The sequence below is a fragment of the Phocoena phocoena genome, chromosome 10, assembly GCF_963924675.1.
Source record: "Phocoena phocoena chromosome 10, mPhoPho1.1, whole genome shotgun sequence".
Lineage (NCBI taxonomy): Eukaryota > Metazoa > Chordata > Mammalia > Artiodactyla > Phocoenidae > Phocoena > Phocoena phocoena.
This window is the reverse complement of record NC_089228.1, coordinates 54,817,812-54,836,001: the sequence shown is the minus strand read 5'-3', so window position 1 is coordinate 54,836,001 and position 18,190 is coordinate 54,817,812. Positions and strand designations below refer to the sequence as shown.

The window sequence follows — 18,190 nt, the reverse complement described above, 5'->3', positions numbered from 1 at the left end:
TGATAATTCCTATGAATGTACAAAAACAGAAATGTTTGGTAAAGACTGGTGAATATTTCATTTTGTAAGATCAGAGATGGCTCTGAAGAAGCAATATTTCAGCTGAGATTCGAATGACACAAAGGTATTTGGTAGAAAAGCCTGCCTGGCAGAATTCCAAGTACAAAGCACCTTGACTCATTAAATGTCATTAGAGCAGAGTAAGTGATGGGCAGAGTGGTTAGAAATGAGGTCATAGAGATAAGGAGGGACCTTTGCTATGAAAAGAGTTTGATTTTTCTTTTTCTAAATTTGATGAAAAACTATCAGAGGTTTTCAAGCAAGAGAAGGACTCACCTGATTTTTGCTTTATTTCACTGACTGCTTCACAAAAAAACCAGTAATAGAGGCTATTGCAGAATCCCCGAAAGAGATAGTGGTACTTTTTCTTTAATTGAGGTATAGTTGATTTACAATGTTGTGTTAATTTCTGCTGTACAGCGAAGTGATTCAGTTATACATATATACACATTCTTTTTTTTATATTCTTTTCCATTATGGTTTATCATAGGATATTGAATATAGCTCTCTCTGCTAGGACCTTGTTGTTTATCCATCCTATATATAATAGCATACATCTGCTAATCCCTGGTACTTTTGAACAAATTAGATGGGAGGGGAGATGGACAAAAGTGGAAAGATTTGGGATGCATTTTGAAAGTAGAGCTAAAGGTTGGTAAAGATGTGGAGGTAAAGAAAGGAAACCTCTTAGATTTATGAACTTAGAAGTTCATAAATGCCCTCCAAAGAAACATCTGATAGAATTTACAAAGATGACTTACTGATGGAGGCAAATACATTTTACTTCAGGGTCAGAAACGGGGAAAATTCATTTTCTTTTGAGGATTCATCCATGGCCCAAAAGCCAGGAAGAGTGGTTTTTACTCATAACAGGTTTATATAGCTCCCTTATTTTAAAAATAACTAGGTCAGGTTTTTTTCTAATGAAATAAAATATTAGGCTGAAATTTTGAGTTAATTAAGTATGGGTTGCTGTAATCTACTGCCATGCCCATTTGATGTTGGGCAGAAGAAATGAGAGATACAAGAGGTTTATGGTATGACATACATGATAACAAGGAGCATAGGGTAAATACATTTGTCATTTCAGGGAAGCTCTTACCTGACATAATCTTGGGAAAGCCTGTTTTGGAGAGATAAATGGAGAAGCCATTTAGAATGATAAATTAAACCTGCCTTTTATCTTTTCAATCGTGTCCAATAAAATAGTTTATATTGAGCAGAAGGTTCTACCCCCCTGATCTAAGATATACTGTTGTACAAGGTACACATTGTGTGGATAAATAAACTGACCCACGTTTGTTTCCATGTTAAGTCGTTCAAGTACTGAAATCTCTCTTTGAGCTTACTGGTTATGACTTTGTACCTAGGGTCAGAGTTCCAATTTCAGTGCACAAAGCCCTTGCCTTTGGCAGCTGAAGGCCTGTTATTATGGGCAGAGATGAAAATTTCCCTGGGCCAAGATCTGTAATTTTCTATATTAAGTCTTGAACAAGTAAAGTGAAGTATCAGTGACTCATTTAAAATTCTTTTTCTCATGAAGCAGATTAGTAATTCTATTAAGTCCAGTAAAGGGGATAAATCTGGACCACTGTAGTTTTTTGGGGTTTTTTTGTTTGTCTGTTTGTTTTGTGGTACGCGGGCCTCTCACTGTTGTGGCCTCTCCCGTTGTGGAGCACAGGCTCTGGACGCACAGGCTCAGCGGCCATGGCTCACAGGCCCAGCTGCTCCGCAGCATGTGGGATCTTCCCAGACCGGAGCACGAACCCGTGTCCCCTGCATTGGCAGGCGGACTCTCAACCACTGCGCCACCAGGGAAGCCCTGGACCACTCTAGTTTTGCATCTTAAATAAAACACTGTGAATCCACATACTGGGATGTGGCTTTCCCCTCATACTGTGTAGATTGTCAGGACACCTGTTCTCAATACAGAACAGAGCCGACTCTGTTCGCCTCTTTCCTTGATGCCTCGCTATGTCTGCAGTGAAGGAACCAAATGTAGAGTTTCTCAGTGCTGATGGCCATTTCAGGAGAGAGAGAAGGGCTGCTCCCAGAAGTCCTACCCTCCAAAGGCAGATGAGTGAGGTCCTACAGAGCAAGGTAGCCAGAGCACATAGACAGACTGCAGGAATGCCTTCACAGGCTCTTCCTCCAATATGCCATTGTCACTTTTCTTCATATGTCTATATTTCATAAACTAAGCTACATAGCAGTGTTCTAGTGTTACCTTACTCTGTTTTAACTCATGTTTAATAGCAGCTCAGTGGTTTCTCTTGTGTCTTTTCTTTTACTTGAAGCTTATGCATATTTTTATGAGGTACTTTAGATTTTCTTCAGGGATAACTATAGGTTCTGGAACAACTATTGTCCAACAAGGAAATCCAAGGAAAGTCCAAGGACCTAAAAAATAATCTAGGATTTTTATGTAAGAGTCTTCTTATAGTCTGTGAATTGCCTAAAAGTACATCAGCCAAAAAAAGGACAGGAATGTTAGATAAGGCTGTATTGGTATACAATGAATGAATGTTGAAACTGGGGGAGTGGGATACGGGGACACTATTTTCTCTCTTCTGTGTATGTTTGAAAATTTTCGTAAAGAGAGTTATTTATAACAGGCATATAGGGATGATTGAGCATTTTTTAGACAAACTTTTGAGGCGTTTTATGTCATTGATACATAAGGTTCAAAAATGTAAGGGGACAATCTAAAACCTAAGTGGAAATTAAGGGGAAAAAATGCTACAATTTTAGAACATTTTTCAGTTTCCCGTTGCGAGTAATGGAATTTACTCCTTGGAGTGTAATTGGCATCATTTTATTTGATCAGAAAATCACACAAAATATTTTTGTGATTGTTAGCATATTTGCAGGCTTTTAGAGACTGATATTCTTTTCTGTCATAATACATCATGAATAGATGAAAAATATATTCCTTTTTAAAAATATTCTCTTTCACATATATGGACACATGCACACACACACAACTCCTAGAATTCCTTCCACCCCTGCCACTAATGAAATGTGCATGAGTGTGTGTGTGTTTCACATTTAAAGGCAGGTCAATTAAAGAGTTGTTTTATCATTATAGCTTTTTTGTTAATCAGGTAATGCTGAAAATTCTCTTTCAAATTTAGATGTTTATATATGTTGGGAAGGTCCAATAATATTAAAGAAACAAAACCAGCAGACACGAAGATCCTGCATACACACACACACACACACACACACACACATATACACACACATATACATATAATTAAGCAGAAAGCAATTTATAATGCATTTCCACTTTGTGACTATTTTTTTTTTTTACCACTTAAAGTTTTAGAGTCTAAAACAGAACCTTTGAACTCATCACTTGAAATTCATCACTGTGATGCCTGCAGTTTGGGGTCTATTTTCAAGTGACGATATTATCTATGGTGGCAATAAAAGAGAAATGGCTCCAGGGAAATGGCTCTAAAAGTCATATTTTTTACATGTGCCCCAAAGATATTAATAACACCTAACATTTGTATGCTTCATGGTTCATAAAAAGCTATTTCTCTGCCTGTCTTATGTAATTGTCACACATTTACTCCCAATCTTTCATTCGTTCAACTAATATTTACTCTGTGGTACTATATACCAGATTTAGGGTTAAGTGCTGAATGTAAAGTCACGTGACCCTGTGAGTCAGGGAGCAGCCACAAGTTAAAAGTAAGTTCCAGAAATCGTAAGCAGCTCGTCCAAGGTTTTATAATGAATAAATGGTAAAACTGAGATGTGAAAATAAAATTCATGATCAGCAAAATGACCGTACACCTCATACCTTCAACTATCCTCAGTTTGTGAGAACTGTGTCAATGGCTTTTTCCTTTCAGGAAAGCTTTTATATATCCCTGGTTGGTGACTGCTGCTACAGGTTTTATATCTAATCACCATGTCCAGGAAATACATGCTGTGTTCAATACAAAGTGTTTACTTCTTTGATTATGATTATTTTTAAGTTAAAAAGGAGCGTATTATCAAACCACAGTTGCTTATAGTAGCCAAATTTGAAATAATCTTTAGGAAACCAGGAAAAGGTTTCCATGCCTACTTTAGATAAAAAAAAGCCTTCCTTGCAGACTTATTAAACACCAAACGTATTATTAAGAAACTTAGAGACTCTCTTCAGGCAAAAATATTTTAAAAACTTGGCAGGTATTATCCACTGCCCAACCGGACTGAAGAACAGTCTTGGCTTATTCAGCTGAGTAGATGCAGAAGGAATGATCCTCCGTGCTTTCTGTTGTCAAGTCATGATACAGTTTTCTGGGTGTCTTCTGCCCTAAAAATGAAAAATAGGCATGCTTACTAAAATTGTGTGTGTGTGTGTGTGTGTGTGTGTGTGTGTGTGTGTGTGTGTGTAATCGACTATGTTCCAGAAGCTACGTTATGCTTGGGGAAAACAAAGATGAATAATGCAGGGAGCCTACCCTCAAGAGGTTTTTGATTTGGTAGAGGAAGATATAAACCTGAACGAGCAGCAGTGTTTTACACATGCCAAATTAAATGTCTATATGGTAGATGCACACAGGAAGAGATTGGAATCGACTTGCGATTTTTTTATCACTTGTTTAATGTCTATTTTGCTATCAGAAAGAAAATTCTTTGAGGGCTAGAACTGTGTGGGAATAAATGTGTCCATTTTATTCCCTGTTTAAATCTTTCATGGATAGCACAATACCTGGTAGATAGCACTTATGTTTCAAATTAATTTTGAAAGTATTTCAGGAAAGGTTGGATGAATTAACTGAATGAATGTATTAAAACATTAATTAATGGTAAGGTCTCTCTATGGGAACTTGGGGCAGGGGACGTGGATAAAGAGATCAGGAAAGATTCTATGAAAATGATTAAGTGGGGAAAATGGGAAGCCAGTCAGGACAGAAGGATCAGTATAAGCAAATCTAGGAATGTGTGAAAGGTCTCAACCCTTTCTGAGTAGTCCTTTAAGTGGAAATAGAGATGTGTATATTTAGGTCATGATTTTGGATAGCATTTTGTGCTAAGGAGTTTGGACTTTATCCTATAGGTGGACATATGGAAGATTAACATGAAAAAGTTTGCATTATAGGAAGATCTATAGGCAATAGAAATCCATATAAAATACCTTTAATGTCCAGTCCCAATGGAAGAATTGATACCTATCTAAGAAAAATGAATTTAGGATAGTTACTCAATCTTCCTCTGGGGTAGTCTAGCCCTAAACTGTTTTATCCCTTTGCTTCTGTAGCAAGTACAAATGGATATTCTATTTTAGAGCCATTCATATGCATTGTTTTTACACTCAACTCCTCGATAGCGAGGACTGATTCCTTGTATGACTCCTTAGATAGATTTATCTGTAGACATTTATGGCACATATGGTCTTTAACACATCTTTGAAGGACGCAGTTTCTAGTGTCTCGGTTAAATTTACTTAGTATCGATTAGTAAGTGATTCAGGCTCCATGAAAGCACTCTTCAAATTGTCACAATTTTAGTTCCTTGAATCTTGAGTTAGAAAAAGCTCAGCCCCAAGCCATTTCCCCCATAAATCCTTCATCCACAGTAGGGACGTTCTCCTCCCAGCTGATGCCTGGAGCCCTGTAAACAGATACCTACCCAGTTATATACAGCTTTCCCTTTGATACTGGGACACATTTATTTCTACTAACTCAGTTACTGCATTTTGGGAATTCTTTCAGTCTCTAGCCCAGGTAATATATGCTTAGAAACAGCATACAGGAAATTGACCTATGTTTTCTTGACCTGAGTTTGGGTTCAGTTTGGGGGTGCATATGCGTTTGCTTCCTTGGTGGAGGATTGTAAGTGGATACTGGGGAAAATCCTGATGTTTTTCATTATAAGATTCCTTACTCTGGTTCCCCCTCCATTTGTTTTTAGGGCAGGTAACATGAGCTCCATGTGAAATTAGAGTTATACCTGGGACTAGGACTTGAAATTCTCTCTTGTTTTTTGATTTTTCAAGCAGGCTGGCTAGTTATATCTAAATATGGAAATTATGGGACTCTATTCTCTCTTAAAAGAGGAAAAGGTTGTGCTCTCACTCTTAAATCCTTTAGAATTTCATTAATGTAAGGAATCTTAAGAAGTTTTCTTGTCTATCTGTCTGCATGTATTTAATAATTTGATCAGCAGATAATGAATTGTGTGCTTCTCTCAGACAATTTGCTGGGCCACTGGGGTGGATGCTGGGCAAAGGTGAATATGACCCAGCTCCCGACTCCAATCAAATCAAATTCTCCTAATAGTGGAGAAGAACATGGACACGCATTATGGAAATTTAATGAGATTTAGCTGGTCCCCTATTGATGGACATTGATAAATTATGGTACATGATAATTATGCTACAATACTGAGCAGCATTTCAAAAGGATGATATGTGCTGACTCTTCATATATAATTAAACAAACAATAAAACCCACATTCTGAGTGTCCCCTTTGGAATTAAAAAAAAAAAGAACCAGATAACTGGAAGATGGATTAGTAGGTATATATTTATGCATTTTCCTGGAAGGAATTATAATAAAATGGGGGGAGTTGAGAAGGGGTCTTATACTTTTTGTTTTTAACCTTTGTATAATTTGAATTTACTACCAAGAATGTCCTTCTTTTGTTTATGTGTTTATTGATTTTTAATATCAAAGGGATATCTGTACTATAAGATTATTGCTGTATATTTTTTCTTCTTTGTGCCTCTTTCTAATAAAAAGTGCCATGTTACATAGAGTGTGTAGTAATCTATAAAGATTACATATAGTATGCAAAGAGGTCTATCAGGGGCAAGTACAGCACATGGAAATACGAGGGAGGGGAGGAGGAAGACAAGACCAGATATGGTCCATCTTGGTCAGTAAATAAGATTCTCCTTGTTTTAAAGACTCTTTATCTTAGAAACATTTTCCTTTGATGTTTTGCCTTCCAACTACACAAGCTTCCACAATCTGTTGTTGGACAGGTAAGTCAGCCAGTTGTAGATTAGTCAGTTGGTGCTTCTTGGAAGTACCTGTGCTTTGCACTTTCTTGGTGTCTTCACTCAGCACAGATGAGGTTTCAGTCAGAAGGAACCAATTGTACCTCCAACATGTACATTGTGTCTCATCTACGTGAATCATCAACTTTCTCTCTTATGTTATTCCCCTAAACAAGGTTTGGTTTTTCTTCTAAGAGTAAATTTTTCTATATGAAAAGAATTATCAGAGAATTGTTACAAATAAGAAAAAGATGGTGCCTTGCTTGTTTGTTTCCTTTTTTTTTAATTTAAAAAAAAATTTTAATTGAAGTACAGTTGATTTACAATGTTGTTAATTTCTGCTGTACAGCAAAGTGATTCGGTTGTGCATATATATATATTTTTTTCCATATTCTTTTCCATGATGGTTTATCATAGGATATTGAATATAGTTCACTGCACTATACAGGAGGACCTTGTTGTTTACCCATTCTATATATAAAAGCTTACATCTGCTAACCCCAACCTGCCACTCCATCCCTCCTCCAATGCCCTCCCCCTTAGCAACCACCAGTCTGTTTGTTTTAATACTTGAAACAGAGAGGTGAGCTTGAGATAATTACTTAGCCATAGTATGATTTATCAAAAAAAACACCATACTATGTTTTTTCTCTCTTTCTTTCTAGGCAAACAGCTGTTCTGCTTTTGTTGTCACTCTGGAGCATTTTCTTTTTCTGTCAGCCTGCTTCCCATAGTAAAGAATTTTATTTGCAACTAAATATAAGCACTAATCCATTTCAGAAAGATAAAATTAGGAGTGTACATGCAAGTTACACTTTCTTTAAGTGTTATTAACTTTTTATTTGTTTCCACCATTTTACCTTTCTTTGGCCTAAATGATAGGAGTACACATGTGTCTGACATTTGTAAATATTACCTATGGTAAGTCAGAAAGAGAAAAACAAATACTGTATGCTAACACATATATATGGAATCTAAGAAAAAAGGTCATGAAGAACCTAGGAGCAAGACGGGAATAAAGACACAGACCTACTAGAGAATGGACTTGAGGATATGGGGAGGGGGAAGGGTAAGCTGTGACAAAGTGAGAGAGTGGCATGGACATATATACACTACCAAACGTAAAATAGATAGCTAGTGGGAAGTAGCCTCATAGCACAGGGAGATCAGCTCGGTGCTTTGTGACCATCTAGAGGGGTGGGGTAGGGAGGGTGGGAGGGAGGGAGATGCAAGAGGGAAGAGATATTGGGAACATATGTATATGTATAACTGATTCACTTTGTTACAAAGCAGAAACTAACGCACCATTGTAAAGCAATTATACTCCAATAAAGATGTTTAAAAATAATAAAAAAATAAAATGTGAAAATATATATATATATTACCCATGTAATTTGTTTATTCTGTTAAAAAAAACTGTTATTAGAATGGCAGTACAAATCATTTTAGCAGATCTCATTGAATGCTTGGTTTTCACTTCTAATTCTAACCTGTGCTCAGAGAACCACAGTGATCATATCTTAGTGAATATTCAGTCTTTTTGCTCCATCCCAAAGTTATGGCTCAAGCACAAGAACTGCCCAAAACTCATTTCTTTTTACCTCTGATGGGGAAGGTGGAAGGTAAGCAGTTGGAGAGAGTGTTTGATTAGAAATTCAGAATACGCGGTTCTGGGTATGATGTTTCTATTAGCTACCACAATTTAGCCGGCAATTCATCGAACTTTTATTTTCTTTATTGGCAAAGTAAAGAGTTTAAATTAAATACATTTTAAGATCAAACAATAGACAGGGACTATAGGCCTTCCAGGATGGAAGTTTAGTACAACTAAGAACTGTCCAAATAACTATACCTCATTTAGTATGCAAAACATAGTTAAATGGTAAACAGGCTATAGAAGTTGAAAGGAAATGGAACCAAATAGCCCACTTTGCTATATGCAAAAGGCTTTCTAACTCCAAAATATAATAATTCAGTGTTGTAACCTTCAAGTAATGTTTGTCATGTCGGTTGTGGTCTAGATTTGGGACTTGCTGTTTCTACATCTAGGAAGATATGTAGCTATAGATATACACGTACATATATGCATATGAACTTTATCATTATAAAGCATATGAGGGAGAGAAAATAGCAAATCATTTGCATACGAATCAGAGGAATTCATCTGCAAACTTTCCTGGATATAACAGCAAGTATTTTATTTTATTTTTCTACTGCAAAGCACTTTATTTTTTTTTAATTAATTTTTATTGGAGTATAGTTGATTTACAATGTTGTATTAGTTTCTGCTATACAGCAAAGTGAATCGGTTATACATATATCCATTCTAAAAGAATTTTTAGATTCTTTTCCCATACAGGTCATTACAGAGTATTGAATAGAGTTCCCTGTGCTGTACAGTAGGTCCTTATTAGTTGTCTATTTTATATATAGTAGTGTGTATATGTCAATCCCAATCTCTCAGTTTATCCCTGTCCCCCCTTCCCCCCTTGCTAACCATAAGTTTGTTTTCTGCATCTAACTGCAAGTATTTTAAAGGTAGTATTAAAAAAATAAGGACATGGGTTCTAACATAGAGTTAGAACCAGACTTATATCCATAACTTGTACATCATTATTATTTATCCCATATCAGTACAGGCTACTTCTGTCTACATATGAAGGAATTAGGGATCCTGATCAGGTAGAAGACAGCAGGAAGCTTAAGGACTATGGAGAATTATAGTAAGGGCTGAAAGTCCAAATACACTGTTGTGTCAACTTGAAGAAAAACACACAACATAGGAGTTGTTAAAGTTTTATTCAGGGACCTTACTGAGGACTGTGGCCTGGAAGACAGCCTCTCAGAAGCTCTGAGGGAATTGTTCCAAAAAGGTAGTGGAGAAACTAGCTTACATATGACTTTTGGCCTGGGAATATGTGCAGTCAAGCATACACCTTGATAAAAAATTACTGCTAGTCACAAAGAACAAATATCTTAAGTTAATGATTTTGGTGCTTTTCTATCAATGGGAGGAAGCAAGAATCGGGGCTCATTAAAATTCTCCCTGACCTCTACATCTAACTGTCTAAGGGGCCTGTTTGTCCAAAGCACAGAGTGCTGCATCCTGTTTTTCATCCCAGATTCCCCTGACGGTACCCTGTTGGTGACAGCAGTGGCTAAGGACCTAGGGCTGAGGGCTGAGCCAGGCTCTTTGTTCTTTGTTCTCAGCTCTAGTGCTGGCAGTTTTCATCTGGAATTCTAAAAGTGTTTCAACTACATCCTATCATTGTATCCATCTCATTTATTAATATTTTCATTTAGCAAACATTTGATAGAAGCCTGCTTTTAGCCAGACTTGGTATTAGTCCTTCCTGTGCTCAGGTCATAATCTGGCACTTGGCATGGAGAGAACCATGCATGTGAACTGTGATGTTTCCAAACTCTGTGGTGTTGGACGTGATTTCTAAGCTAGAGGATGTTCTATGGCTATTATGCATAGAGGCAGACATCCATTCTCTGTTCCCCAAATACCGATCCATATTTCTATTATGACAGCCATTGCCATCCATTAGAGTATTCCTTTTACTTGTCTTTTTCCCTCTAGACTGACCACTTTTTCAGGTACAGAGTCCAGGGTAGTGAAACATATACGTATACTGAATAGCTTTCAGTTTTCTTTTATTAATGAACGAATGTGTTAAAAATGTTTCTAAGTTTAACATCCTTTGATTAGTATCGTTTTTGAATTCATTAGTATGAACAGCTTTTTATTTTGCGATACGCGGGCCTCTCACTGTTGCGGCCTCTCCCGTTGCGGAGCACAGGCTCCAGACACACAGGCTCAGCGGCCATGGCTCACGGGCCCAGCCGCTCTGTGGCATGTGGGATCTTCCCGGACTGGGGCACGAACCCGTGTCCCCTGCATCGGCAGGCGGACTCTCAACCACTGCGCCACCAGGGAAGCCCTGAACAGCTTTTTAATGTACAAGTCACCCTGAATATCACAGGGATAGTTTAATTAAAAACTAATTCATATCCATACCTGAAAAAAAAGATAGTTTCTAGATTAAAATTTTATCATATTTTATCTTAGTTCTTGAAATTTTTTTAAATTTGTTTTCATCTCATCCCTCTACTCTCACACAAAGATTTTTTTAAGCTCGCCCCCAATAAACTGCTTCTGTTGTCATTAGCTTACTCTCTCTACCAGCTCCTCCCACTGTACTTTTTTTTTTCTGAAGTAAGATTTATAATCTATCTGAGGTGAGAAATTTTAAAATTTAATATTTAAAACATCAGACTTGGGCTTCTCTGGTGGCGCAGTGATTGAGAGTCTGCCTGCTAATGCAGGGGACGTGGGTTTGTGCCCCGGTCCGGGAAGATCCCACATGCCGCGGAGCGGCTGGGCCCGTGAGCCATGGCCGCTGAGCCTGTGCGTCTGGAGAGACCACAGCAGTAAGAGGCCCGCGTACTGCAAAAAAAAAAAAAAAAAAAAAATCAGACTTGTAAGTTATGATAATAAAGAGATATTTTTTAAAAAGCATCACTACAAATCCAATATAAATACTAGAAGAATTTAAATAAACTGAATGCTAATTTAAAATGTTCAACTTCTCTAAGGGACAGCAGGAATTCTCCTATTAATACATATTAGCTGAAATGTATGTCAGTATCTACTTATAAGATACGATGTTAGAAACATTTTTAGTGAATCATAAAACTGGACTTGTGTTAAGTTTTAAATAAAAATCAGTATATAGTGTTTTACATTAATTTTGCTAAGCAAAATACTTGTCGTCTGTTCATTTGCTTAAGATAGCAAATCCTGTAAACCATTAGATTATTTTATCAGTTTATGCATCCGATGTTTTATGTTTAGTGCAGAGTTTGGAAGACTAGAAATAATCCACTAAGCAAGCAAATTGTAATTACTTCTTCATAATTGCCATGCAACTTTATTGCCATGCATTGTTATAATTATATTTTAAATATTCCCCATTTACATGAGAGACCATAATGTCTTCTAGCACATTACAAACTGTGGCTTATAACTGCATCTCACTTCCACAAAGGCCTTTTCTTCATTTAGCCTCTATTTCAACTACTGTTAAAAGAGACTAAACAAAATCAATTGGCATCATAATACTGCAATAAGGAAATTGTAGACAATATAATATTTCTGTGCTACTGAAATCGTCTCATTATTCAGAGGATTCATGTTTAACATCTAAGGTATATTCCTCCTTCCTTAAGGATTCAGTCATAATTACATCAGTGCTTCTCAAACTTCAATGCGTACAGGAATCACCTTGGGATCTGCTGCAAATACAGATTTTAATTCAGTATATCTGGGAAAGGGCCCTCGACTCTGCATTTCTAACAGGCTCCCATGTGCTGATACCACTGCTGCTGGTCCTTGGGCCACACTGAATAGCAACACTGTCAAGTATTATGTATATCTATGTGCAAAATGCTGTTAACAATTTTCACACCCACACACAAACTTCACCCAGAACTCTGCTATAATCACTTTCCACCTTCAAGCCTGGAAATTACTTATTATTGTTAGAAGACTTAACAGAAACTGTTACCAAAATCAACTTCCGCTGTTCACCACTCAGAAGCCAATACTCAAGAGACAAGTGTTGGTTGAAAAGAAAAGATTGCTTTATTCAGGAGACCAGTAACGTGGGGAGAAGGTAGACTCGTGTCCAAGAACCAACTCCCAAGTTTCTGCTCAACCATGAAAGTTTTTAAAGGAAGAATCATTTGGGGAGGGGGTCAGAGTCTTTGTTATCTTCCTCTGTGTATAGCCCTTCTTCTGATTGGTTGGTGTTGAGGTAGCAAGGGTGGTATCCAGGAATTTTGTGCTTGACCCGAAGTTATCATCCTGGGGCCTTAGTTCCTGCAGAAGAACTCAGAGCTATATTGTTCCGTATATTCCTTAAGGAGGAACCAGGACCCTGCCCCAGGGCGGCTGCACTAGTGGTTCTTGCCTGCTCCTCCTTTGTTTCTGCATTCTCTCCTCTCCCTGATTAGCAACTCTTTGAATCTACCCTTTGGAACTCAGGGAAGGTCAAGGAGGCTGAATGAAGCCTATTTCCTACGAAGAAGAAATGGGGGACACGGAAAGGATTTGTACCCAGGAGGGCCCCACAGGGTCCTTCTTGGTTTCAAAACATCATTGAACCTGTGAAAAAAATCTGCCAAGTAAGCATTAGGGGATTTCACTCTGAAGTGACATGGGGTAGTAAGAGACAGCTTCCAGAAGAATGTGACATTTGAGCTACATTCTGAAGGTTGATTAGTAGTTTGCCAGATGGAGGGTATGGGTCCAGGGGGCGGGGTAGGAGGGAGATGCAAAAGGAAATTTCAGGCAGGAGGAAAGGCATTTAGAGGTGAGGGGACTGTAAACCACTGGGGGTGAGGAGGAGACTGATGAAAGGTAAGATTAAGGGCACAAATTCTTATCTTCTAATTGAGGAGTTGAGATTTTATCCTGCAGGTGCTTAGAAATTACATGAGGACTAGAAGATTATATAAATCTAACTAATTTACTAATGTTTTCTCTTCCACTCTGAATAAAATAGTCCCTTGGGAAACTAACAATCAGAATGACAAGCCTGCAATTCAAGGGTAATATTACGGATATTCCATCTTATTCTAATGACACTTTTGAACATTTGTTTCTGGGGTTTTATTTTTTAAATTCATTTAGCGAAACATTGTGGCCCTATCTTCTTTACCATCATAATCATCTTCAAATTAAGAAAGTAACAGGAGATGTTTCAACTTAGCAATGCCAATAAATACAAATAGGTCATTGTCAACATCCATAGCTTGACAGTTTATGAAGATCCTTGAATATCAGGGTGGCTAATATTTGAAGCCTCTAAGACACTGTAAAACACAATTTGCAATGATATCTCAGTTGAAAGCTAAGAAAGTCTCACCCCATGACTTTTTAAATGTCCCCTAGTGTTAAAAACAATTTTTTGAAAGTTCTCATTTCAGTAATGGCAAACTTCAAGATAGGCTTAAAATCCAGAATCTCCTAGTCTATCTATATTTGATCCTTGGCAAGCTAGACTATTGTTATCTGGTAATATTTGTTTCAGGGATGCTTCTGCACAATTTTTTATGCTAGTGGGTAAAAGAAATCTTAAGGTTAATCATTCATTCAGTCTTTTCTTTTCCTGCCAGTACTGTTCCCCAATTCTATAGCTTCCAAGGTTTCACCAAAAAAAGACTTTTAAATGTATATATACACACATAAACATATGTATAGTAGGAGAGGAAAAATAATTTTCTCTCTACTCTTCTAGGTCTTGACTGAGACACCCCCTGTAATAAATGACAGATTAACAAGAGAAAAACAAACAGGCGTTTAATAGCATGTATACTTCCTATATACCTGACAGGCACTCAGAAAAACTGAGCCCCTCAGTCAGCAGTCATTCATGGCAAAAGACAAGGATACAGGGAAGGGTGAAGAATTAGGACCACATGTGGGAGATCATGAATTGGGCAGCATCCCAGCCAGCAGAGAGAATGGAGCTACCAGGAGCTGTATAAAATAAAAGACTTTTATACGCAGAAAAGAGTGGGACAAGAAAGGCATACTAGCAAAAAGTGGATTGGTTGTGACAAGGTCCCTTTCCTTTAGGGGATGCAGGGGGTCTGTCAGGCAGGTTACCTCTCTAGTGCTGACCAAGGGATTCCTGATGGACTGGTTTCAGATTCCATTTCTCAGAGAGGCTGAAACTATAAGTCTCTGTTTGGTGACATGGGGCTTAGCATAAGTGACTTCATTTAGGGCTTGTTGTCTTGTTTTTAACACAAACATAATCGGAAGGGGTTGATTCTTGTCTCTTTACTTCTAAGGCAAGTTCACATTCTGCTTCAACTGATTATTTTTTTCAACAATATTTGTTATATTCTTTTATGGTCTGCCAGTACTTTTTTGAAGCCCAGTTAGTTAGAACAGCCGCCAACAGAGTTGAAACTAAAAGGGGGCCAAATGTCTCTCCAGAAGCAAGAGGACTTCAAAAGATATGCATTACAAAGCACTACTGTGACTCACATAATCACTTATTTTTAAAGGGGATTTGCTAATGTAAAATTGGTTTCTTATCTTCCCAGCCCCTAGTGAGCCTTTACTGTGCAAATTCGCTGATGGAGGACAAAAGAAGCGACAGAATCAAAGTAAATACACCCAGAATGGAAGGCCTTGGCCCAGGGAAGGAGAGGTGAGTCCTGACTGACCTGTGCTCAGAAATGTGGCCACAGACATCCCTCAGGAGGGTGGCAAGACAGACACACGGGGCTGTGAGAGAACCAGGTCCTGTAGAAAACCAGATGGCAAATGAGCAGGCCTATATTGATTTAATCAGAATAAAATCAGTTCAGGAGGAGTATAGGACTTCCAAATTGACCTCAGTTCTGCACTACAGTAAGTCTTCTCTCTTAAACCAAACTTGAATCCTATAATACTCACTGAAAGGCTTAGCCACAAAGAATTGATCCATAATTGTGTCATAGTTATAAAATGGGGGTATGATTACTTAAGAAAATATTTTCAGTGAAAACAATAGTGAGAGTTAAATGTTTATGTGAAAAAAACAAACAAAAATTTAGATTTATTTCATTCTACTGTTGAGATGTTCCACTTGCACATATATGTGTAGTTACGAAATGCCCATGTGCTCATAAACATGTTGATATGTGTCTTATATATGTATATATCAATATAAAATATAACATTTTCTGTCGGTCAAGAAGAAAGAAAAGCAGACACACACAAGGTTTTGCTTTTCCCAAAAAGGAGAAAAGCATTTAACAGTTAATTATCCCTTTACTCTCCTAACACAAAACAGTAGAAAAGCAAGCTTATGGCTCCAGGGCCACTTGGGAATGGATTCCTGTTGGTTATTTTTGTTGTGAGAAGACAAGGAAAAGGTGTCTGGGCTTCCAAGAGGTCTTTTTATTCTTTGTGAAATAGAATGGAGTTGTTTGAATGCCTTGAATAAATGCCATTTTGCACCAAGACCATCATTTCAACAGAAGAGCTTTATTTAGTATTTCTATTCAAAGCATCTACTTCATCCATTTATCATTTAAGAGGCATCCTACTTGATGCAGCATTTTATACTTTCAACACTGAGATTACAGTTGTAAGGAAAGAAAAGAGGGTGGGATTTTTTACTCAGCAAAACCTTTAGCCATTTTTCAGTTTCTAAGACTGTAGTCTGTTTTGAGTATTTCCATGCAGATCTCAAAACCCCTTGTAAAGTGGATAGCTATGTTTGAGTACTGTATAATCTATAACTCATTACCTTAAGGAAAAAGAGAATCACCACTGAACACGTGAAGCTAATTTAAAAAAAAAACCAAGAGTTTCAATATTAGCAAAGTAGTCAGAACAGAAGAGGGCAGGGTGTGACCGTGTGTTTTTAGTGGGCAGTTTGTGATCAGCAGGTAGCCCACTGCCCCCAGAAGAAAGGTGATTTGTGATAGCACTCATTTTCACAATGGTCCCATGCCAGTCATCCATGGTCTAGAAAGACTCATTTGATCTTTCAAAATGTACTTGAGTCAAATGCCCGCTGATTAGAGATTTCTGGATCACAGACCATAACCCCAAAGCCTCAATATTTAACTAGGTAACTTAGCAATGATGACTGAAATTTCAGTTCCTATATTATTACATTCACTGAATAGATACCAATTGCAGCAAGACACCTCACTTGAGTCTACATTTCTTAGAAACCAAACCAATAAACATAAAAGAAATGTAAACTTAGAGCGGCCACCTTGCTACCGTATACAGAATCCAGGGCTCTGGGTTTAGAGCATGATAAAGACCACGTGTACTATTGCCATGGAAGCATTGTGGAGTCAAATTTAGGACCCAGGCACCTTGTAATTTAAATGTAGGTTTTAAAGTATATTCTTAATCTTTGTTTTCAAAAGTTGCTTTTTAAGAGCTATAGGTTTTCTTGTTGAATATGAAAATCAAGGGACCATCATAAATTTATCTGTGACCAATAAAAACATATTCCAAGTATGCAGATACATTTCAGAGGAAAGAAATCAGGAAAATAGATGGCATGAACTGAAAATACACTTATCAGATATCTTGGTTTTGAGATGAGCATGTTAATTTTTACTCTGTGATTATGTGATTGTGGTCTTAGAAGTAGACACACCAAGAATATTGGAAAGCTTTGCCCATTATTACATATATTTTTTCTTCTATTTCCCCTTGCATAGTACTTGCTAGACTAAATAAAAGTGTGTATATTAGTATGGTGTATAAGGTATGACATCATACAAATTAATCCTGTGTAAGCAATTTTTAATCATTTCTTATAAACCAGTCAGTTCTAGTTACTGTATTTCATTGTTTCTAAGACACACATTTTTGTCGCTGTTGTTTTTCCACATTTTGACACTGTTGAAATTGACTCTCATCTTATAATCAATGGCAAGACAGTTTGTATTTTCTCCTGTTAAGTCACCTGGGGGTACTATCTACATTCTCTGCTTTAGGTCTTTGACCGCATAGATCTTATCAATTGAAACTCTAACCAAAGCAAGGACTGTGGGTCAGACTCTTAAAGAGAACTTTTTGCTTCCTTCCCTCACCCAGATTGAGACATGCATCTTCCCTTGAAGTCCATTTCTGGTGGGTGGTTTGGTGTTTTATTTACCTTGTAGCCCTTCGGCATTCCAGCTTTATAAGGAGATCATTTGGGCTGTTTGTTTTTGCTTATTTGTTTTGTTATATAAAATAATGGTAAACCTTTCGATCATCGTTGCCTTAGATAAAATAAAAAATGATAGTTTAGATTCTGCTTCTTCACAACCTGAGATCATAGCCCAGAATGAGGCTAATGTTTACTTGTCCTCTCTCTTGAGTCAGGTGAAAAATGATAGTGTGAAAAAGATTTCTGAGACAATGCTTCAGATACAAAACTAGTGGCTTGCAAGCAACTTTGAAGTACCTTAAACATGAAAATTGATAGGCTAATTAAAATTTTAATTTATTATGTGAAGCTGTTTTATTCTGGGTGGCATTTTGATAACAGTTCTTCTAGCATAGTTTGGTGAAATGCTATTACTGAACACGTTATACACATAAAT

General features: G+C 37.3%; 1 protein-coding gene across 1 annotated transcript in view; it reads left to right on the top strand.

Annotated features, from left to right (window-relative positions):
- RBMS3 (RNA binding motif single stranded interacting protein 3) overlaps positions 1–18,190 on the top strand; it is a 531,745-nt gene that overhangs the window by 402,506 nt on the left and 111,049 nt on the right. The window contains exon 6 of the mRNA XM_065884879.1: positions 15,188–15,294. Within this exon, the coding sequence (XP_065740951.1) occupies positions 15,188–15,294 (107 nt within the window). The remainder of the gene's footprint in view (positions 1–15,187; positions 15,295–18,190) is intronic.